General features: G+C 33.8%; 1 protein-coding gene across 5 annotated transcripts in view; it reads right to left on the bottom strand.

Annotated features, from left to right (window-relative positions):
• CPNE8 (copine 8) overlaps positions 1 to 24,852 on the bottom strand; it is a 323,255-nt gene that overhangs the window by 68,868 nt on the left and 229,535 nt on the right. For all 5 annotated transcript variants that reach the window (XR_004351899.1, XM_032646596.1, XM_032646594.1 and 2 more), the window contains 3 exons: positions 16,001 to 16,076; positions 5,150 to 5,203; positions 4,068 to 4,129 (listed from right to left, as the gene is read on the bottom strand). Coding sequence is in view for 4 of the 5 variants with exons in the window: in XM_032646596.1 (XP_032502487.1) it covers positions 4,068 to 4,129; positions 5,150 to 5,203; positions 16,001 to 16,076 (192 nt within the window). In the remaining variant the exon portion in view is untranslated. The remainder of the gene's footprint in view (positions 1 to 4,067; positions 4,130 to 5,149; positions 5,204 to 16,000; positions 16,077 to 24,852) is intronic.

The raw sequence follows: 24,852 nt of genomic DNA, 5'->3' as shown, positions 1-24,852 counted from the left end.
CTATAATTTTTTATAAAAACAAAACTGAATTCAACACTTGGTTCCAATCACTTCTGAAATATCATACTTATTTAGAAATATGGTGGGACATCTCTTCAAAAGAACTAACCTTGATAACTCCACAAATCTGCAAATAGTTATGACCTCCAAAATACTATTTTGGATTGCTTCGTTGATTGCAGCCCAAAGTGTTAGTTAATTTTATTGTTTTTCTTCAATGTAACCACAGGGAAAAAGGCAAGACTAGATTAAAAAGAGTCTCTTTAGATGTGTGCAGAAGAGAAGTGGTGTCAAAGACCAAGATGTGAATATTGGGGAAGTTTATCTGAAGTGTTTACTGTACTGAAGGATGTAGCTCCCTACTACATTTGGTCTTGTGTTTTCAGTTGAAAATACTCAAACTTTTTTGGTGGGACTAGGGAGGAGGGAGCAGGGGAAAAGCAAAAATAGAAGGTTCTGAAACCTGTGTTTCCAAAGATACGGCTGGTTAAATATGGGCTTTCACAAAGGACGTCACAACGGCTAATAAATAGGTTTTACAGATAAAAACTGACAATGAGTTATAATATTTATCTATTAAATTAGCAAAGTTGAAAAAGTAGTGATGCTATTCAGTAAGGGTAAGTATATGGTAAACTTGCATACACAGATGTTAGAAGAATAAATTATTATTATTATCCTTTTGTTAACACAATAATTTAGAAATACCTGACAAATTGTAAAATATGCATACCATTTAAACCAACAACACTATTTCCAGGATGTGACCTTGCAGAAATGCTTAATGAAGTGTACAAAAAAGCTATGTACCAGGCTTTACATTGCAGCCTTGTTTATAGTATGAAAATAAAATGGATACAACTAAAGTGTGTATCAACAGGAGATTTTTAAACTAAATTATGTACATCCATATGATGGAAAACTATTAAAATATGGTAGATCTATAAGTACTGACACAGAAACATATATACACAGTATATTTAATGAAAAAAATATACATTAGACTATTGTGCACAGTGCTATCCCACTCATTAAAAATAATGATGTGTGTTTGGGAATAAATACATTTTTAACAGTGATTATCTCTAGAGAGTATGACTACAGGGGATTCTAGTTTCATAATAAATTATTTTCATTTTATATTATTTTTTTTACCATTTCACATTTCATGTTTACAATGTGAAACACAAATATAGATATTTATGTTTAAAATTTGGAAGATATAATACTTCTTTTCCTCAAAACTGAAAATAAAACACTAAAAAAAAAAGTTTCTGTGGTTTCAGAAAAAAGTTACTCTGAAGAGTATCAAATATTACTGAGTTGTTTAACAGTTTACAGTATTTTTTTAGTTGCAAGAGACTAGAAATTCTGGCTGATATTATTCACAAGAGAGTCAATAGCCATTATTGAAACTATAATAATTAACTGTCAATTATTATAATTAGTTCTAATTTAAAATGAATGTAGTTCATTATATTCTATTTTGCTATTATTCAGAAAGTTTGTGTAATTATGTGTCTGGTCTTAATATAATTTTCCATCATGGCGGTGCATTTATCTACTTGGAGGTTGAGATTTCTTAATAGCAAGGGAAGAAAGTTTACAATGTCTATCTTTTTTTGTTTGTTTGTTTGGCCAAACTGCACAGCAGATGGGATCTTAGTTCCCCAACCAGGAATCGAACCTGTGCTCCCTGCAGTGGAAGCACAGAGTCTTGACTGCTGGACCGTCAGGGAAATCCCATAAAATGTCTAAAATAATCAATAGGAAATCTGTGAAGAAAAATAAAAGTAATTTGCTGCAATATTTGGAATAGATGCAGCTACATTTCCACACTGGCTTTCATGTTCTCCATTTCAAATTGCTACAATTTGTTATTTTCATACCAATAGAGATTTTTAAGAAAGATTAGAACATAAAACTCTATTCCTCATTTCCTATAGTTAGAGTCAGGAATTCTATGAAGTAACCATCATAATAAATACACATAACTCACAGTTAAATAAGTTTAAATCTTCACAAATATCTGATGGTAAAATTCTTAGATATCCTGCATGCCAAAGCATCATTTTCCCTTAGGCTATGTAAATTAAACTGTATTTTTGACTAGCAGCAATGAGATAGAAAATATTAATTATATGAAGACTGAAATTTAACAGTACATCAAGTAAATAAACTTCATTACTTTTTTAGAAAACAGAATTATCAACATGAATATTACTCATGAGAGAAAGAGGGAGAAGGAGAAAGGAGGTGAGCAGAAAGGGAAAGGGACCAACAGAGAGATGGGTAGAGTTAATAACCTTGAGGCACTTAGCTGTCAGCAGATGTTAGCTATTATTATACGCAAATTACACTGTATAGTAAATTGATAGGTGAGAGCAAGTTTTTTGTAGGAATATAAGCAATAACTTCAGAGGGAAATTAAATATCATTAAGTTCATGAAAGAAACTAAGGCGACTCATGTAAACTACAGGAAATTGAAGTGATAAGGAGTGTCATGACAAAGCCAGATCTCCTCACCATATTATTAATAAAGTCGGAATTAAAATTTTATGCCCAATTGCTTATAACAAGTCCTTAAGAGCAAAGACACATAAAGACACAGAATACAATAATTATATTGCTTCTCAATTCGGATTCCATTATCAAAGGGACAATATCTATATAATAAGTATTAGAAATAGTGATGAATAATAGGTAAACATGTAATTGTAGTATATTTTAAAAATTTATTATATACATCTTCATATAAAAATGAATTATATGCAGATATTTCTCATGTCCTTTTTAGATAATATTATGTAAAAAATAATATAAGTCCAGTTAGATTAACTATGTAGTAAATTTCAAACTCTATTTCTCCATATCCCATTTGTAAATAAAAAAATGGGTTTTTATAAAACATTTGGGAAGCCAGGATTAGAACAAAGTGTACCTCATAGGTTGGGGCTCCATTTATACACTGACTTCTGTCAGTAAAAGGTCACTAGCATTTCTTCCAGCACAGGCAGTGCTATATAAGTAGGATGTGTGTAAACCAAAAAAAAAAAAAAAAAAAATCTTGGAGGTGATAAGGAGCATAAAAATGACAGTTGTCAATACTGTTATTGCTTAAGTATTGTAGAAACCCATTTGCTCTAATTAGCCCTAAGAATCCTCAAAAGGAGAATGTGCACAACCAATAAAAGTGATTTATTGGTAATAGATTCTGAAAATTTCTTTTACTGTTAGATTCACATCAAAGTATTACTTGATTTGTACTACTGACAATACTTATTGGATATTTTTCACACACACACACACACACATTACCCACTTCACATGATCACAAAGCAAAGCCAAAAGACAAACAAAACAAAAACTAAAAGGAATTTTTAGTATTTTAAAACTTCAAATCATCATTTCAACATGCAAATTATAGCCAGATCTATCAAGCACTTTTTTTAAGTTTATAAAGAGCATGCTAAGAGATGTCCATCTTTTTAATCAACTATTAGCTACAGCTACCAAGGAGTTTATTTATACAGGAATCTATTTTTTATGACAAATTCAACTTTCTATTTTCCCATCTTCTAAAGACAAAAATATACACAAACATCGAAATACTAAGGAGAGTTGGCAAACATTTTTTCCTACTTAGTACGTTTTCTTTTAACTTTATTGAAACAATCACCCTGTAGCTTCTTAGTCTATGTATCCAGGTGGCAGGTTTCAAGATGCCCATATATAGCAGAGGTTCCCCATTTGGGCAAGTATAGCTTTTGTTTGTTTTGTTTTCTTAACAAAGAGCAAAAGGGGGTATGCTCTCTGTTTTGGGGGAAACTGTCTTTGCTCCTTTGGCCCCCCTTATTCTCTCAATCCTTCTTTGGCTTGACAACACTCTAGCAATAAATCAGTATTGGCAAAACAAAACAAAACAAAAAACCCTGCTTAATTATAATTAGTAAGAGGCTTATATACGTGATGTCTCTGACTGCTGTTGTCATGAAGTTTCTAAACACATTCAAACTTGCCTCTCACCATTTCTTAAGCAATGAAACAATTTCAGAGAATGACTTACCCTCCCTTAATATAGTCAAGGAATGAAACTTCTGTTTCTACCACGAAAGAAAGTAACGTGACCTGAAAAAAGAAAAGAAAAAGGAGGCAGAATTACCTGCTAGTACTAATTGCATCCCCAAATGGACTTTTTTTGTTAGAGAGTAAATCATGTTTCCTAGTATTTTGAAAATTAATAAAGATATTATTCTTTATTAAAATTTACTAGGACTGATTTTTCTTACATTTAAAATTATCAGAAGAAAAGGGGCCAAAAAATTAAATGACTCCTTTCTATGACCAGTTTACTTCCTTTGAATAACAACATGCAAATTATCTACAAGGACATTGTGTTACTTCCCATTTTAGATATAAAGGAAAGATGATAGGAAGCTAGAAAATGGTTAAAACTAAAAAATCAAAATCAGTGAGCTAAACCGTATAAAAAGAAATGGGTGTTTTTGTCAGGGACCTGTAATGAGGCCATCTAATATTTTAAATGCCTTGCTTTATAAAAATCTTTTAAAAGAAAACTTGGAGGGAACTTATATTTTCTTCTCCCAAGGACAGTTAATCATAGGATAAAATTTTCAGTATATTTTTTATCAAAATAGGATGATTTTGATTTTTCACAATTTTAACATACTTTCATCTTTGCACCTTCCTGTACTGATTTAGTCCAGCATTTCCACAGAGTTGTCAATTTTAATGCACTATAAACAAATACTTTCACATCTTATAAAACAAGTCTTAAGTATAGCCTATAAAGAGTATAATATTTCTTATTACAACTTACACTTTTTCAGGTCTACTTGATTTTCTCTAGTGTGATTTTATTGAATGAAGAATTCATAATAAAATTTCATTTTCTCTCAGAGGCCATTCAACCCCTAGGACAACTTGCAGGAAGCTGGGTCGCTACCTCCTATAATGTGTTCTCCATTACAATTCCCATAGCAAGTTAATTTTTTATTATATACATTCATATTAAAACTCTAAGTGAAACAGCGCAGTTTTTTGTAGCTTTTATTCAATACAAAATGTTATATATATTTTTTATTCATTTATTTGAATCCTTAATGAATAACATAAAATTTGACTTACTGTTCCTGAATTAGTATATTTCTTCTTTTTTCCTTTCTTTTTGGGATTTATCACCTTAAAGAGCAGATAAAACAATTACAATGTCAGGTTTTATACTGAAATATTTAAAAAATGTGTAGTCCAACCTGGTGCCTTTCACTTCTTGTCATGAAGGCATTTATTTATTCCCTTACAAATGCCTTTAGTATGACTGCTAGATAGTCTATCAGCCAAAACTTCTCTGCAAAAGCTACTAGTGATCATCTTATATCAAAATATATTTTCAGTAATATTCTTTCAGTAATATTCTTCTCAGTAACTTTATGCATTGATTACCCTACCCATTTACATCTTCTTGATGTGAGAGAGATTTTTAATACTCAAGGTCCCAAATAATAGTGATTGCTTTGTAGAAAAACTATGGGTTTCTCTAATAAATAAAATATATCCAAGAGACATAATACGTTTTATTTGATTAAATGCACTAACATGACAAATCACCCAAATATGTGAATATTTATGGGCTCTACTTATTGCTTTTAATGGTAATAATTTCCATCAGATACATAATAACGTGTAAAAGTTTGGAGTACTTGTGGGAGTCCCAGTGGAAGTCACACCGGTTCACAAACTTAGAAATAGGCTGACTGACTGAGGACCCAACGGTACACCCTGAAAAGGAACCATGGCCAGGACAACCCTACTGAACAAAAGTACTGGAGCCAGTCTCATCCACCCAGCATCAGACATAATCCACACTCACCTGAGCCCCTAGTAACAAGCATACCGACTGCAGATCCCACAGTAGACCTAGCAACAGCCTTAAAACTAGCTCCAAACCAGCACAACTGCAATTCTGAAGGTAGTCCCATAAGCCTGGGGAACCACCAGGAGAAGGTCTTTACCTGCCAAAATGATCTGTAAAGCAGTAGGAGGTGTTTATTTATTTACTTATTTGTTTTCATTTTAGGATTTTATTTAATTTTAAGTTGGATTTTATTTAATTTTAATTTTAAGTTATTATCCATGGGCTTTTCATCATCCCATTTAATTCTGCCTGGCTGAGAATCATACCCTACAAGGTAGTGAAGCTAAGAAAACATCCATAGGGACCGCCTTCTCTTTGTCTCATCTTATCAGCAGTTATAAAGACTCTTTACAAGAATATAAAAGTAACTTGTGTGTTTTCTTTTTTGCACAAAGCCTTTAAAAGAATAAATGTAGAAAAAGATTTTAGCCATTATTGGAGTCAAAAACAACAAGAACCCAAATCTAATTACATCCCAGCTCCCACAGTTGCTAATTGTTTCCGTTCCTTAGATGCTCCTGCTGCTTGGGTTGTTTCTGGTTTTGTTTTTAACATTTCGTTTTGTTTTATTTTATAATTTTTTTCAATTTTGTCCTTTTTATTTTTTAAATTTATTTTTTATTGAAGTGTAGTTGATTTACAATGTTATGCCAATCTCTGCTGAACAGCAAAGTGACTCAGCTTTACATATATATACATTCTTTATTTAATATTCTTTTCCATTATGGTTTATCTCGGGAGATTGGATATAGTTCCCTGTGCTATACAGTAGGACCTTGTTGTCTATCCACTCTAAATGTAATAGTTTGCATCTACGAATCCCAAATTCCCAGTCCATCCCTCTCCCCCCACCCCCTTGGCAACCACAAGTCTGATCTCTATGTCTGTGAGTCTGTTTCTGTTTTGTAGATAGGTTCATTTGTGCCATATTTTAGATTCTACATATAAGTGATATCATATAGTACTTGCCTTTCTCTTTCTGACTTAGTATGATAATCTCTAAGTTGCATCCATGTTGCTGCAAATGGCATTATTTTGTTCTTTTTTATGACTGAGTAGTATTCCACTGTATATATGTACCACATCTTCTTTATCCATTCATCTGTCAATGGACATTTAGGTTGTTTCCATGTTTTGGCTATTGTGAATAGTGCTGCTATGAATATAGGGATGCATGCATCTTTTTGAATTATAGTTTTGTCTGGGTATACATCCAGGAGTGGGATTGCTGGATCATATGTAATTCTATTTTTAGTTTTCTGAGGAACCTCCATACTGTTTTCCATAGTGGCTGCACCAACTTACATTGCCACCAACAGTGTAGGAGGGTTCCCTTTTCTCCACACCCTCTCCAACATTTGTTCTTTGTAGATTTTTTAAATGATAGCCATTTTGACTGGTGTGAGGTGGTACCACATTGTAGTTTTGATTTGCATTTCTCTAATAATTAGTGATTTTGAGCATCTTTTCATGTGCTTTTTGGCCATCTATACGTCTTCTTTGGAGAAATGTCTATTAAGGGCTTCTGCCCATTTTTTGATTGGGTTCTTTGTTTTTTTTGTTGCTGTTGAGTTGTATGAGCTGTTGGTATATTTTGGAGATTAAGCCCCTGTTGGTTGCATCATTTGCAAATATTTTTCTCCCCTTCCATAGGTTGTCTTTTTGCTTATTTTATGGTTTCCTTTGCTATGCAAAAGCTTGTAAGTTTGATTAGGTACCATTTATTTATATTTGTTTTTATTCCTATTGCCTTGGGAGATGAACCAAAGAAAACATTGGTACAATTTATGTCAGAGAATGTTTTGCCTGTGCTCTCATCTAGGAGTTTTATGGTGTCATATCTTATGTTTAAGTCATTAAGCCATTTTGAGTTTATTTTTGTGCATGGTGTGAGGGTATGTTCTAACTTCACTGATTTACATGCAGCTGTCCAACTTTCCCAGCAAAACTTGCTGAAGAGACTGTCTGTTTCTTATTTTATATTCTTGCCTCCTTTGTTAAAGATTAATTTACCATAGGTGTGTAGATTTATTTCTGGGCTCTCTATTTTGTTCCATTGATCCATATGTCTGTTTTTGTACCAATACCACTTTATTTATTGTAGCTTTGTAGTACTGTCTGAAGTCTGGGAGAGTTATACTTCCTGCTTTGTTTTTGTTCCTCAGGGTTGGCAATTCTGGGTCTTTTATGGTTCCATATAAAATTTTGGATTATTTGTTCTAGTTCTGTGAAAATGTCATAGGCAATTTGATAGGGATTGCATTAAATCTGTAGATGGCTTTGGGTAGTATTGCCATTTTAACAATACCAATTCTTCCAATCCAAGAGCACGTGATATATTTCCATGTCTTTGAATCCTCTTTAATTTCCTTTATTAATGTTTTAGAGTATTTTATAGTTCTCAGCATATAAGTCTTTCACCTCCTTGGTCAGGTTTATTCCTAAGCATTTTATTTTTTTGGTGCAATTTTGAAAGGTATTGTTTTGTTTTACATTCCCTTTCTGATATTTTATTGTTAGTGTAAGGAAATGAAACCAATTTCTGAATGTTAATCTTGTATCCTGCTACTTTGCTAAATTCATTTATTAGATCTAGAAGTTTTTGTGTGGAGTCCTTACGGTTTTCTATGTATAGTATCATGTCATCTGCATATAGTGACAGTTTTACCTCTTCCCTTCCAATTTGGATGCCTCTCTTTGTCTTGTCTGATTCCTGTGGCTGGACTTCCAATTCTATCTTGAATACACGTGGTGAGAGTGGGAATCCTTGTCTTGTTCCAGATTTTAATGGGAAGGCTTTTACCATTGAGTATTTCACCATTGAGTATTCACTATTGAGTATTATATTGGCTGTGGGTCCATCATAAATGGCTTTTATTATGTTGAGATATATTCCCTCTATTCCCACTTTGGTAAGAGTTTTTTTTATCAAGAATGGATGTTGAATTTTGTCAAATGCTTTTTCTGCATCTGTGGAGATGATCATGTAGTTTTTGACTTTTCTTTGTTAATGTGGTGTATTGCATTGATTGATTTGTGTACGTTGAGCCATCCTTGTGAGCTTGGAATGAATACCACTTGGTCATGGTGTATGATATTTTTATGTGCTGTTGGATTCAGTTTGCTAATATTTTATTGAGAATTTTTGCATCTATATTCACCAAAGATATTGGTCTGTAATTTTCTTTGTTGATGGTATCTTTGTCTGGTTTTGGTACAGGGTGATGGTGGCTTCATAGATGTCTTTGGGAGTGTTCCCTCTTCTTCAATCTTTTGGAAGAGTTTGAGAAAAATAGGTATAAGTTCTTCTTTGTATGTTTGGTAGAATTCAACTGTGAAGCCATCTGGTCCTTTTGTTTGTAGCGAGATTTTTATTATTTTTTTTACTACAGATTTTATTTCACTTCTAGTGATCAGTCTGTTCAATTATCTCTTTCTTCTTGATTCAATTTTGGTGGGCTGTATGTTTCTAGAAAGTTGTCCATTTCTTCTAGGTTGTCAAATTTGTTGGTGTATAATTGTTCATGGTATGTTTTCATGTTTCTGTGGTATAAGTTGAGATTTCTCCTTTTTCATTTCTTATTTTGTTTTTTGGGGTTCACTTTCTTTTCTTTTTGGTGAGCCTGGTCAGAGGTATGTCGTCTTTGCTTATCCTTTCAAAGAACCAGCTCTTGGTTTTATTGATTTTTTGTTTTTCACTGTTTTGATAATCTCTATTTTATTCATTTCCTCCCTGATCTTTATTATTTCCTTCCTTCTTTTGGCTTTAGGTTTTGTTGGTTCTTCTCTTTATAATTCTTTTAAGTGGTAGGTTAGGTTGTTTATTTGAGATTTTTCTTGCTTTTTGAGGAAGGCCTGTATTGCTATGAACTTCCCTCTAGGAACTGCTTTTGCTGCATCTTATAGATTTTGTATGGTTGTGTTTTCATTGTCATTTGTCTCAAGGTATTTGTTAATTTCCTTTTTGATTTCCTCTTTGACCCATTGGTTTTTTAGTAGCATGTTGTTTAGTCTCCATGGAATCATTTTTTTCCTCATTTCTTTTCTTGTGGTTGATTTCTAGCTTCATGTTGTTGTAGTCAGAGAAGATGTTTGAAATAATTTCTATACTCTTAAATTTGTTGAGGTTAGCTTTGTGCCCTAGTATGTGGTCAATCCTAGAAAATGTTTGATATGCACTTGAAAAGAATGTGTATTCTGTTTTTTTTTTTTTTTGGATGTAATATCCTGAAAATATCAATTAAGTCTAACTGTTCTATTGTATAATTTAGGATCTCTGTTGCCTTATTGATTTTCTGTCTAGAAGATATGTCCATTGATGTGATTGGGGTATTAAAGTCTCCTACTGTTAATGTATTCCCATCAATTTCTCCCTTTATGTCTGTTAGTATTTATTTTATGTATTTGGGTGTTTCTATATTAGGTGCATATATGTTGATGAGTGTGAAATCCTCTCATTATTGATCTTTTCTTCATTATATCATGTCCTTTATCACCTTTGCTTTAAAGTCTATTTTGTCTGATATGAGTATTGCAACACCCTCTTTCTTTTTATTTCCGTTTGCATGAAATATCTTTTCCATCCTCTCACTGCTTTCAATCTATGTATATCCTTTGCCCTAAGGGGGGGTTTCTTTCTCTTGCAGGCAGCATATTGTAAGCTCTTATTTTTTATCCAGGCTGCCACTCTATGCCTTTTGATTGGAGCGTTCTGTCCCTTGACATTTAAGGTAATTATTGATACATATGTATTTATTGCCATATTAGACCTTGTTTTCCAGTTGATTCTTTGTTTCTTCTTTGTTCCTTTCTTTTTGCTTTTCTTTTGTCATTGGATCATTTCCTTTTATTTTATGCTTGCGTTCTCTTCTTTTTGGTTTTTGTGAATCTCTTGTATGTTTTTGATTTGTGGTTGCCCTGTTTTTCAAGTACATTATCCTCTTCCTATATCCGCTTGCTTTAGACTGATAGTCATATAGATGGAAACACATTCTAAACAACACCAAGAATCTGCATTTTCTTACTCTCCTTCCCCACATTTTATGATTTTGATGTCCTTTTTTACATCTTCATGTTTATCCTTTTGCTGTTCCTTGTGTTTATCATCACTTTCACAAATAGGTTTTTTTTTAATCTTTTTGATCTGTGTACTGGCTAATTTAAGTGATTTACTTTCAAATTATGATTTCCTCTTTCCTATATCTTCTTGCTCTTTTTCTGTTTAGAGAAAATATTTCAATATTTCTTCTAGGATAGGTTTAGTATTGCTGTATTCTTTTAGTTTTTCCTTGTCTGAGAAATTTTTTATTTCTCCTCCTATTCTAAATGATAATCTTGCTGGGTAGAATATTCTAGGTTGTAGATTTTTCCCTTTCAAGACGTTGAATATATTTTGCCACTCCCTTTAGCCTGCAGTGTTTCTGTAGAGAAATCAGCTGACGGCTTTATGGGGGTTCCCTTGTAAAGAATTCTTTGTTTTTCTTTTGATCCTTTAGAATCCTCTCTTTGTCTTTAACTTCTGTCATTTTTATTACAATATGTTTTGATGTAGGTCTGTTTGGATTCATCTTGTTTGGGACTCTCTGTGCTTCCTGTAACTGGATATCTGCTTCCTTCTTTAGGTTTGGGAAGTTTTCAGCCATGATTTCTTCAAATACATTTTCAATCCCCTTTTCTCGTTCTTCTCCTTCTGGAATCCCTATTATGCATAGATTGGCACATTTTATATTATTCCATTGGTCTCTTATATTGCTTTCATTTTTTTTTTTTTTTTTTTGCATTTGACATTCTATCTGCTGCTCTGATTGGGTAATTTCCATTATTCTATCTTCCAGATTACTTATTCTTTCTTCTGCATTATTCATTCTGCTACTCACTGCCTTTAGCTCAGCTTTCATCTCAGCAAATTAATTTTCTAAATTTTCTTGGCTCCTCCTTATAGTTTCTAGTCCTTTTTACAGTAATCTGCATTTCTGTCCCTAGCCTTTCTTAATTGCTTCAGTACTTTCATTACCTCCTTTTTGAACTTGGTGTCTATTGGACTGAAGAGATCTGTTTCATTGTTTGTTCCTTCAGGGGAATTCTCTTGGACTTTTAATGGAAGTGGTTCCTCTGCTTCTTCATTTTGCTTATATTTCTCTTTCTCTGTGAGTTTAGGGGAAACAGCTATCTACTGTAGTATTGAAGGGCTATTTATATACAGGAGCCTCCCTGCATAGCTTGTATGGGTTTAATATTTTTTTGTCATGAGGGCTGTTTTTGGTTTGGATGATTGCCATCTCTTTCCTCAGTGTGTGCTGGCCATTTTCCCCTTGATAAGGGGTGTGCAGGCATGTGGCTCATGTAGGCCCCCAGGAAGGTGAAGGCAGAGGTTGGCTCTGGGTTGTAGGACCCTTGGCAGCCATGGTGGGTCATGCACCTTCCCAGGGAATCTGGGGCAGCTGTTGGTGCCCAGTCACAGGACCCTCTCTGGTGGTGGCAGGCTGTGCATGCTCCCAGGAAAGCAGGAGCTGTGGTTGGCTCTCCATCACAGGACCCTTGGCAGTGTTCTGCACCTGCCTCTGGAGTCCGAGATGGCAGTGGCAGCTTGTACCTACCTCTGGAGCTCATATAGATGATGCCCTGCCACCTGAGAGTGTGTGTGGAGAAAGAAGCTCCTATGGCGGGCCCACCCCTCTCCTCACATGCCCCCCAACAATAGCACCCTCCCTCTCTGGTGGGCCCAGGCCTCCTCTCACACCACACTCTACCCCCCTCAGGCTGTCTTCATGCAGCCAACCCCAGTCCTCTCCCCTGGGTCTGACCATCAAAGTCCAAGCCTCAGCACACAGCCCCCACCTGCACCAGCGATGAGTGTCTCAGGTTGAGGAGTGCTGGGTGGGTGGCACTGACCATGTGTGCAGGTCTCTCTGCACTTTGCCCTCTGTAAACTGGTTGCTGTGCTCTCCTCAGAGGCTCCAAAGCTCCCTCTCTGTCCTTACTGATCTCCTTGCCAGTAAGGGGACTTCCCAGTGTGTGGAAAACTTTACCCTTCACAGCTCCTTCCCAGGAGCACAGGTCCTGTCCTGATTCCTTTCTCTCTCTTTTTTTTCCTCTTTTTTCTTTTGCCTTATCCAGAGATTTTTCTTGCCTTTTTGGAAGTCTGAGGTCTTCTGCCAGAATTCAGTAGATGTTCTATGAGAATTGCTCACATGTAGATGTATTTTTGATGTAACTTGTGAGAGAAGGTAAGCTCCATGTCCTACTCCTCCACCTTCTTAATCTGATCTCAAGTAGGAGGTTTTTAAAAGCTCAGGCATATTGCTGGGGATCAAGAAGACCAAATGCTGTGCAGGACTGTATGCATGGCCAGGGAAGACCTTGAGGAAGCCCTAATCCTTCAACTCTGACTGACTTTGAGTCTCTGTTTAAACAGCAAGTGAAAGCCAAGGCAGAATTTTATAATTGGAGCATATAAGAAGTGCACCAATATACACAAATCTCTGTCAAATCATGTGTTGACCACTAGCTAACAAGGCACAGACTGAAATGACCCACTCGGCAAAGAAAAAAGACTTTACATAATTACTCCAGGAAAGTAACTAAACAAACAGCAACAACAACAAATCCCGGAAAAGCAGGGGATCTGATCTCCAGTGTTACTATATTATATTTTTTAAAACTTTCCAACATTCAACAACAACCAAAAATACAGGACATGCATAGAAACAAGAAAGTATGGCCCATACAGAGGAAAAAAGCAATCAATAGAAACTGCCCCTGGGAACTTTTAGATATGGGATTTATTTAATAAATTCTTTAAATCAGCTACTATAAATACATTTAAAAAACTAAAGAAGCTATATATAAAGAAATAAAGTATGAAACTATGTCTCACCAAATAGAAAAATCAATAAGTAGGTCAAAATTATAAAAAAAAGAACCAAATAGGAATTCTCAACTTAAAAAGCACAGTAACAAATGAAAAATTCGCTAGAGGAGCTAAATAGAACATTTGAGCTGGCAGAAGAAATAATGAGTGATATTGAAGATGGGTCAGTTGAGATTTTCTAGTTTAAGAAAGAAAAAGAAAAAAATATGAACTTGTGAGATATGATCAAGCATAACATATATATATATATATATATATATATACATATATATATATATATATATATATATATATATATATATATATATATACATGGAGTACCAAAAGGAGAAGAGAGAGTGAAAGGGGCAGAAAGAATATTTGAAGGAATAATTGTTGAAAATTTCCATGGTTGCCTCAACAAAACTGAATCCCTTACATGTGTGCAGAAAATGAAGTTTCCAGTGTATTGGACCAAGAGCTAGCTGTCCATCGAAATTCTAAAACTACTTAGACAAAACACATAATGTTCCTCCAGATTTTCTTCAGACTGATCTCTTCTATTGATAATATGAATAATAAGAACACATTTTTATTTGAAGTTATGGCACAAATATTCATGCAGGTATTTAATAAGGAATAATTGTTACTAAGCTTCTTTGTCATAACATCAGATGCGACACCAATCTCATTAAGCAAGCTTTGTTGGATAAGAGAGATCCAAAGAGAAGAAGACATTTTAAAGCTAAGGAAATTCAAAATAATTGATCTTTGGAGCATTATGTGACTGGCAGTAAATGAATTCTAAGTACAAGGAGGACTTGTATGCATCTGTTGTTTCTCCTCAGCCTTGAGGGTTTGGAGAAAAAAACAGGCATCCATATAAGTACAACCTGTCTTATATTACTTCTACTGTCTATTTAGAGCCTTAATATTCTGTCTCCGAAAGACCCAGGTAGAAAAATTGATCCATTACTCCAACTTTGTCTTTGCCTGGGTAGCTTTCTTGGGATAAGTTTGCTGCACCCCACTCTAGATATCTCATAGTCAACTAGGTATACATAGCACCTATCAGATAATCTAAATGCATTTTACGTGTTTGTCTCTCCCATTAGACAGTGAAATTTTCATTCACTGCTGCATCCTTGGGGCCTAATATAGAGTGTGGAATATAGAAGTCATGTCATAAATATTTTATTCATAAACTAATAAATGAATGAATGCATGGAATACAACTGCTTTAGCCTAGTAAGAAGGTGACAGGAGAAGGAGATTCCTCCACTCTTAACTTAAAGGAGGTCAATTTTAGTGTCAAATAGTGTCAATCTGGAAGGAAAGAGTTATCATTATTGACTAAGTACTGAGATATTTTCCTTTGCTAATGATGTATATTAAATTTAAAAAATCACAGAGGGAACTTCCTGGTGGTCCAGTGGTTAAGAGTTCACCTTCCAATGCAAGGGGTGCGGGTTTGATCCCTGGTTGGGGAGTTAAGATCCTACATGCCTCAGGGCCAAAAAACCAAAACATAAAACAGAAGCAATATTGTAACAAATTCAATAAAGATTTTAAAAATGGTCCACATCAAAAAAGTCTTTTAAAAAAGTCACAGAGAATGTACAGATAACAAAGCTCAAGGATTAACAGTGCTAGAACATACTTTATGCTCAACACGTACCTGGTAGTTAACTGGCAAGATAGGTTTAAGGCAGAAATAACTAGTGTGTTTGCTTTAATAACTTGGATTTCTTTAATGACTGAATCATACTTTCTCATTTCCTTCAGTTTTCATCTAAATAACAACTAAGATGTTCAAACATACTAAGGAAAAAAACGACTTGTTATGTTAACACCATGCCGACACAGAAAATTTTTCTATTTTTATTAAAAAAGGATTGAGGAAGAGCTTAGGAAGGCAAAACATAAAGGCTGACGCTCAAGGGAGAATAAACTTGTATCTATATTGAATGTTTTTAAAATAAGCAAAGGTTTCATAGGCAAGAATTTTTAAATCACTCAAAGTAGATTTGAAAGACCGCGTGATTTGAAGAGAAATACTATTGTTTAATCTCAAAAACTAATCTGCTCAATAAGTTTAAAGATTCTTACACATATTGGTAACCTTTGGCAATTATCTTTTGTAAAAACCTATACTTTAAAAGAATACATATACTTATTCCAGAGAAAAATAATAATAAAATAAAATTCCTCTTACCTCATATATATTGAACTGTGATTGCCCTCTAGAAAGTTCCCTATAGCTTGTTGTAAATTCTCCAATGAAATCATGACTAAAATTAAGGGGAAAAATATACATAGTATTAGTTTTCATACATTTGTTAATTATGTTTTAAAGCTTTAAAAAATATAGTTTAATCATGAAAAATGCTTGATATTATTATGAACATAACAACGTGATAATTTAAAACACACTGATACATAATTTCATTGTTCTTTAATTGTTACGCATACCCAAAGTTACATTTTGTTAGTATTCAAAAAATATTCAATTTATCCCACCAACGCTAATATTTCAAATAGGTGTATTAGGTTTAATAACTCATATCTCAAAAGCATTTCATCATCTATGCTATCCAAATGATTAACTATTAATTAGGATGAAAGTTTAAGATGCTCAAAAATTTATTATTTCCATATCAATAATCACAAATATAATATACAAAATCTTCAAACTTTTCTATGACCAGGATGTAATAGGACACTAGTTTTAAAAGGGACATTATTATTATTATTTTATTTTTTATTTATTTATTTTTTTTGCGTTACGCGGGCCTCTCACTGTTGTGGCCTCTCCTGCTGCGGAGCACGGGCTCTGGATGCGCAGGCCCAGTGGCCATGGCTCACGGGCCCAGCCGCTCCACAGCACGCGGGATCCTCCCGGACCGGGGCATGAACCCGTGTCCCCTGCATCGGCAGGCGGACTCTCAACCGCTGCGCCACCAGGGAAGCCCCAAAGGGACATTATTTTTAAACATTAACATAGAGAATATTCACCAAGCCTTAAACTAATAATTTTAAAGTACATTGTTAATACAAAACATGGTTATTCTAAACTTCTTTACCTTAAAGCAATCATCACTGCCTTCTCAGAAAGCAGAACTTCTACAGGTGCCTTCTCAGTTTAGGTGTGGAAGGGTAAGGATTGAGAAAGCGTATGTTAGTTCTCAATATAAAATCCTTACCAATGTGATTACTAAGGCTGGCTTATGCAACTGTAAAACAGATCTTATGCATACACCAGTTTAGAAAGGAGGTGTATTCTACTACTCTGCACTAATTTAATGGTCAACACTAGGTTGAACACACACTGCTGAGAAATAAACATAAAATGCTGGTATTTGGTGCAGTGGTGAAATGTAATGCATCAGAGGAAGAAGATAAAGACTGTAGGAGCTGAAGTAGTATAACAAACATAGGGGGTGTTGTCACTGCTATTTGTATCATAAGAGTTTAAGCTTGGCCCATTTGCTTGCAAATGTGAGGTGTTTATTACCATAAAAATGGATATTTTCCCCAAACTCCAGGCAGGTTTATGTTTAACTGTGATTCACTAAAATCCATAAACCTTCCATAGACCTGATGACCAGTAACAAGCAACAAGCAAATTGTGGCTAGCCAACCAAACTACTGATTGGTAAAGCTGGGATTTCAAAGGAAAACTTGCTGCCATTAATTTAAGTAGCATTTTTGTAATAAAAAAAATATATTTTTTAATTAAGATAAAACTCAGATATCCAGCCTCCCAGTTCTCCCTTATCTTAAAGATCTTTTACATTTATGACAATAGTCTATACAAGGCATTCCTCTTTACACCAGTAGCACCTTGACTTTTTTTAGATTTAACTTTCAAAAGCAGATCTACACACATGAAAATGATAAAAGGAAAGACCATTGAAGACTGTAACCAAATATATTTGCATTTTTGCATTTGTGAATCCAAACCTCCCGTATTCACTCTTTCAATTTACACAGGGAAAATTACAAAACAGTACTTTTGTGCTACATATTTCTTATAAATAAAATAATTCTCTTTGACTTTTAGAAGTGCAAGCTTATAACTGTGATATCTCTCACAGAAATCTTAAAAATTCTGAGTTATGGAAATTCTGCTTAGAACCTATCCTCTTCCATTGCTATGTGTGTTTTATATAACTTAAGTAATAGTCACCGAGAAAATGTTCTATTAAAGCACTTTAAACACAACACTTTGATATTGGTAAGTGTGGACAAGCCTTGTATAACCAGAGCTCACCACACTTGTGGTAGGAACCTAATATTGAAGCCTTAGAAAATGGCTGGATCATTTACTCTCTCATGGTAGTTTTCTGACTGTGTAAATTCTACCCCTGTTTGGTTCATTGCTTAAATTCAATGTTTAGGCCTCCTGCCGCTCAATACTAATCAAGAACTTGGGTGAGAGAAGCAATAGTTACTGGTTTCCATTACTCAGTTGAGATTAATTATGCAATTACTCAATCACATCTCAAGAACATGTAATACATCCATCTGGATAAAGCCTGTCCAACAGAGTGGCAAATCTGGACCCAAGTGCAATGGTCAGGTTTCCTCAACTGCACAGTGACATGCCATGCTGAAGTCATGGTGAAACTTTCTAAAAAGCATTTTTTGAACATTTAGATCTGTTTTGTTCTTGTTAAATTTGTTACCCTGCAGAGTTGAGTGATTAACAAAGGGGTACAGTTCTCTTTGATCTCAGTGCTAGGAATCTGTGCTGCTCACTTGTGTTTCCTATTCTGAAAAGACCCTGTTTATCATGAAACAAGATTTTTGCCTCTGAAGTTGGTTGTTAAAAGAGCTTAAGCCAAATTTGTGGCACATCTCTAGCACGATATGTTTTCATGATGTGCTAGGAATCCTCAGCAACCTTTTCAGATATCTTACTCTTATTTTCCCTTTGCTTTAATTTCCTCACACAGTTTAGTTCACTATGTCTTATTATAAGCTTCCTTGGATCTTTTCAGAATAAGACAGAACATAAATAAAGAATGAATAAAATACTTGTTCCCCCTTCTGAATCTTGTTAAAGATGATTATTTTGCATAAAACACTTAATTTGCATGTCATACAAATGCAATGCCATCCTTGTGCTGTAGAGGAGAAAATGTATTGAGTCACAAATTACATTTCATGCTCCAAGACAAGATTTCTGTGACATACAGAAAACACATCATTGCATCTATTCAGATACAGAGAAATGGATGATCAAGAATTGATGATTTGTCAAAAGGTCATAAACATAAGTGGCAACAGCAATGAAATAGCCAAGCCTAGACATAAGGTACTTTGTCTCAAGAATACATCTGAAGAATCTGGGTGGATAAGTGAATAATTCTCAGGTCAATTTTGTCACAGATCTCTTGAAATGCATGGGAATTTTTAGTTTCCTTTGTCAACTGCCGTTCTTCAAATGCTATATATTAAATCATAGATAAGTACTTTAAAGTAAGTATTGAAGGTGGTTTTCACTGATTTATTCTTATAATTATCTTTTTCCCTATCATCAACCATTACTAGATTCTTCTGAGATTAAAAGAAAAGTAATTTAACATTTTTATCTGTTCACAACTGTCAATACTGTAATGTTGAAACAATTCTCACTATACAGAGAAATATGATGAAAAGTACTTTGATAATAAATTACAATCAACAATTTCCTTGAGATTCAATAATAGTGCTTTGCTATTTCCTGTTACTTTAATTGTAACTAAAATAATTATTCTATGTTATAAGTCTCAATCTCTCTGACTGCACTTACAAAATAAAGTTTACTGCAGGGTGGTTGATCTGATTTGTGTCCACTTACATCACTAATTTTTTTCCAAAAATTTTTTATAATTGATATATGTTACTTAAAATCTGAAGAAATAAACCAATATTGAGAGCAAACTGATTAATATTATAGGTAGTAACTTGGCTCTAAAATGCCTTGTTTGAGGAAAGTGATTAAATTTTTGAATAAAATCTGAATATTATAATCATTTCTATGCTCTATTAATAGTGGAAAATGGGTATTATGTATATTCATATTTATATCTGAAACGTGTAGGACAGTCCCTATTTAACAAAGTGTCCATCTTCCCCTACTTTTGGTATCTTGTTTCACTTATCTTTTACTCTACTGCTTTGCTACTATCTCCTCTAAGAAATCTTTCCTGCTTTATGCTCTTCCTCTTTGTTTAAAAAAAAACCCCAATTCTCTCTATCATCATACTTCCTATATTGTATAACAGCTGTTGTTTATATATCTCCCCTCTTAGCTTTTATAGTATACTTGAAGTTAAGAAAGATGATAATTTCATCTCAGTATTCTCAGCATCTACTTCAGTGCCTGGTAACCAATGGGAATTTTTGAATGTTGCAAATATGCTCAAGTTAATATCATGGTCATGCTGTAATCTTACCTTGCCAGTAATATTAACAATTTTTCTCTCATGAATTTTATTTAGTCCAAAAGAATGGCACAAGTGCAAAACATATTAGCCATTGCTACTCTATTTCTTTGAAACAACTCTGAGGGTTATGTTGATAACTGTTATTTTCCCATAGAAATGCACCCACATAATCACACAAAAGACATAGAAAAAAGAGATGAGAATATTGCCTTTGCTTGGTGTTTCCAATGATCTTCCTGAAGATCAACCTGCTTTAGGCAAAATAGATGATGCTTATTTTCCTCTCAGTCATTAAACTAATTTTTGCACATAGGTACAAATGACAAATACATATTGAATCCATCTCATCCCTCTCTCTCTCATCATGTTGTCTTGAGTAAATCAGTCACTTTGGGGTCTTTATGTCTTCACCTAAAAATTGGAGGCAATGTCTATTTACTGTTTTGAAAATAATCCTAGATAATTCATTTGAATTATTTCTGTGAAAGGTGTTTGATTCCTTACAAAAGACATTACTAAAATACATTTTTCTGATTAGTAAGTAATATGACTCTAGACACTTATATGTATAGTTTTAAAGAAGCTTTAATCAAAATAACCCTTTGAAGATGTAACAGGCTTATGAATTGATATTTGGGAGTTACACATATACCTGTGGCTTGTACTGGTCTTATGTAAGAATGCTTAATTCATTAAGCATACCTCTCTTTTGGAGTGTGACATATTTCAGGTGTGCATTAAAGAATGTCTCAAATGAGAACTTGTAAACAAACTGTATATTAAAGATAATTTCTCTAATTGGGATACTGAAAAGATTTCAGCACAAAAATTGGCAGGATGTTTCCTATTTGAAACCAAGCTATTAATTCCATAATTACAAGTAAAATGTACCATGGGACTTGTGATTTCCCATGATCACCACAAAAAGTCTTTATAAGTCCAGATAACAATAGCATATCAGCTGTTCCTGATTTTGCTTTTTTTTTTTTTTTCTTTCCTTCTAGTCAAAGCTTTTGACTTTGAACAAACTTTTCAGCATTTAGGAATTTTTTATTAATGAGATGACACTAGCCTTCACCGATTCTTAAAATTTCAACAAAATCAAGTCTTTTTTTTCTTGTAACTTCCTCAAATCCAGACAGAGAATTTAGTTTCCTTTAAAAAGTCAGAAATATGTCTTTAACTATTCCTCAGTTATGATTTGGTCTATACTTAAATCTACAGAACTATCATGATTCTTAATTAATTGCCCCAGTAAACACAGATTATCAGCACATTCTGACAAAAGTAATTTTTTTCTTTGTAATGTCCTGGTTTGTTTTTACTGATAGGAATTATTATATATAAGATATATATGAATGTATTCAACATAGAAGTTTTCATTTATCTCCAGTTTTGTTGAAATTTTAAGTAATTTCAGGTTTACATTTTCTTTGCTCCTTCTGTAGATTACAACACTTCTGAGCCTCCAAGAAAGAAACAGATATCACCCTCAAACATTATCAATTCCCAGGAGAAAAAGGCTAATTTTATCAGTCTTATTAACACCTGCTCCTTGATCCATTTCTAATACAGGCAGAAATTTTAAAAGATATAAATACCATATATGTATATAAAATAAGTCTTCATTTCCTTTTGGGTGTAGATATATATAAAATTTTATATAATCATATATAATGTTACATCTACATAATCATACATTTTAGTAAGTTTATATTTCACCTATTATTACTTAATATTTTGCTTATTAACTTTATTTTCACTTATTTTTTTATCTACACAAAGAGTTAGACAAACCACATTTTCTAAGATAAAATTTTTAATGTGGTTTAGATATAGCAAATGGTATATGCCATAATAAAGGAACTGTTCTTTATGATTTATCAGATTGAAACCAAAATTGTACACCTAAATACTCCAATTTTTAAGAAAATACATGCTATATACTTATTTTTAAAGTGTATTTTATATTATATACATTACTTTCAATGTTAGATTATTTAAACTGCATGTGTATCTATACTGCAAATTTTAACTACACATAAAGTCTAGCTTTTGAAAGAGAATTACCTTCAGTTTTTTTCTATTGCCTCTAATAAGCTTAATGCACCAAAATATTGTCAAGCAAAAACTCCTCATTCAAATTCAAATTAGCCTAATCAAATAAAAAATGTGTCATATCTAAAGCCAAAAATTCTTAATGTAAAATAACTTTTACCTAGCAACAGTTTCACAAATGCAATTTAATTCATTATAAGGCAGGATGGAGTTTCTTTAGCTCTACAGGACCTTTGGATATTTTTCTACGATTATATGAATTAGGAAGTTAACTGAGATAACATCTGAAGTAAAAATCTCCAATTTTATGGAGTTTTATTTTTAATTGTATTTATATATTTATTTTAAAATATATTATTTATTTATTTATTTTTGGTTGGGTTGGGTCTGTTGCTATGTGCAGGCTTTCTCTAGTTGCAGTGAGTGGAGGCTACTCTTCGTTGCAGTGAGCGGGCTTCTCATTGCGGTGGCTTCTCTTGCTGCGGAGCACGGGCTCTAGGTGCGTGGTCTTCAGTAGGTGCACCACGCAGGCTCAGTAGTTGTGGTGCACAGGCTTAGTTGCTCCGCAGCATGTGAGATCTTCCCAGACCAGGGCTCGAACCCGTGTCCCCTGCATTGGCAGGCGGATTCTTTACCACTGTGCCACCAGGAAAGTCCCCAATTTTCTGGATTTTTGTATACTTATGTTATGCATGTCACATACTTTTCTCTGTAATTTCAAAGTGATTGACTTCTAATCTTTAGCTTGAGCATTAATCTCTGGAAAGAAATGTCTGTGTGATTCAGTATCCCGTTTCTAAAATATACACTATCAGTTAGTGAATGTTATTTTTTTCAGACTAATGAGAATTAATAAAAATAATCAGTATTACTATAATAAGCAAAGCAAAACAAAACAAATGGAACAGAAGCAGTATTAACATAAAATAATAATAAATTTGATGTTGGCCAAAGGATCAAAGTTTAAAAAAATGGGATTCCATGCTTTTGTAGCTTCTTAGTCTTTCTTTGTCATTGGTTTATGCCCAAATAAATGCAATTCAAAGTAATCACTTTCTCTCCAGCATATTAATACAGTAAGTCCCCTACATATGAACCTTCAAGTTGCAAACTTTCAAAGATGCAAACGTGCATGAAATTGAAGCTTGCCCTCCACCTCCTATTGCTGAAGATCCCTCAGCTCTATCATCTCCCAACTCCTCTCCCTCCTCCACTCAGTAACTCTTCTTGCCTGTTCAGTTGATGCCAGCCCCTGTATGCCAGCTGTTGTACTGTACTACTGTGTTTTTCAAGTTACTGTACTGTAAGATTAAAAATGTTTTCTTTATTTCTTTGTGTTTGTTTGTTCTTTATGTATTATTTGTGTGAAAAGTATTATAAACCTATTACAGTACAGTACTATATAGCCAATTGTGTTAGTTGGGTACCTAGGCTAAAGTTGTTGGACTTACTACAAATTGGACTTATGAACGCGCTCTTGTAATGGAACTCATTTGTACTTAGGAAGCTTACTGTAACCTTTATTCAAGACTAAAAAAAAAAGCACACAAACACCAGTCATAAGAAGGTAGGCTCAATTCATAGTTTAAAAAATGTTATTTTAGCTATGTATCATATGCTTTTATAAATTGTTTGCTAACACACTGGTATATTTCTGGGCTAGTGCTCATAAATTAGTACTTAATTTATGTATTACTTTTTTCACTCAAACTTGCCTGAGTTCATAGATAAATCTATTTGCTCATCTATCTAGATTTGCTATAATATTGCTAGCTTTGTTTATTCTCTGTAAGCATTGACTACTACTGTAATGTCTTTAAGAGATAATGATATCATCTTAACTTGTCTTGCTTTCTCACAATGTTTAAGACTGGAACACAGGGATGCTATCATTTCTCTAACCAAGGTTTGTACTGAAAGTGCAAGTGAAAAAACCTGACAGAAGTAATACACACACACACACACACACCCCACACAATTCCCAGCCTGAAATAGCAAAAGCTGGCAAGTTGCACACTACAATCCACTGCTCCCTATGGTTGTCTTTTCAGTGGCGAACAATCCCTTCTTCGCCTCTGGCATATTTTCTCTATTCTATGTGTAGGGACACTTTTTCCTACAGTGGTGCCAGAGTTGCCAACAAACATCATAAGTGTTTTAGCTCCATTGCCATCCTTACTTGTGGAAGGATGCTCTCTCTGGCCACCGGTCTCCATACTATCCATTACCTTCCTGACAGACTGAGGTACTCCAAAAGAGATCAACTGCAAGTGGTAAGTCACAAAGATGAGGAAATTAAAGTAAATTTGCTATTGAAGTTCTTTCAAACCTATGGGGAAAAATGCATTTTGGAGAGCTTTCTTTGATCAGTGTCAAGGTTTCAGATTTAATAGACTTACAAGCTAAAAAAAAGTGTGTTTATGCAGTAGAAAAATATGAATTATTGCTGTTGTAGTTTCTAATTAACATGTATAGATAATTCAGGTAATTCAAGTCTGAAAGCAGTCATCCAAATTGCCTAGAATATTTATCTCAAATAAAACCAAGTAATTCACAAAATTTACACAAAATTTAT

This window comes from Phocoena sinus, chromosome 10 (genome assembly GCF_008692025.1).
Source record: "Phocoena sinus isolate mPhoSin1 chromosome 10, mPhoSin1.pri, whole genome shotgun sequence".
Classification (NCBI taxonomy): Eukaryota; Metazoa; Chordata; class Mammalia; order Artiodactyla; family Phocoenidae; genus Phocoena; species Phocoena sinus.
The sequence above is the reverse complement of the archived record's forward strand: the minus strand, read 5'-3'. Positions and strand labels throughout refer to the sequence as shown.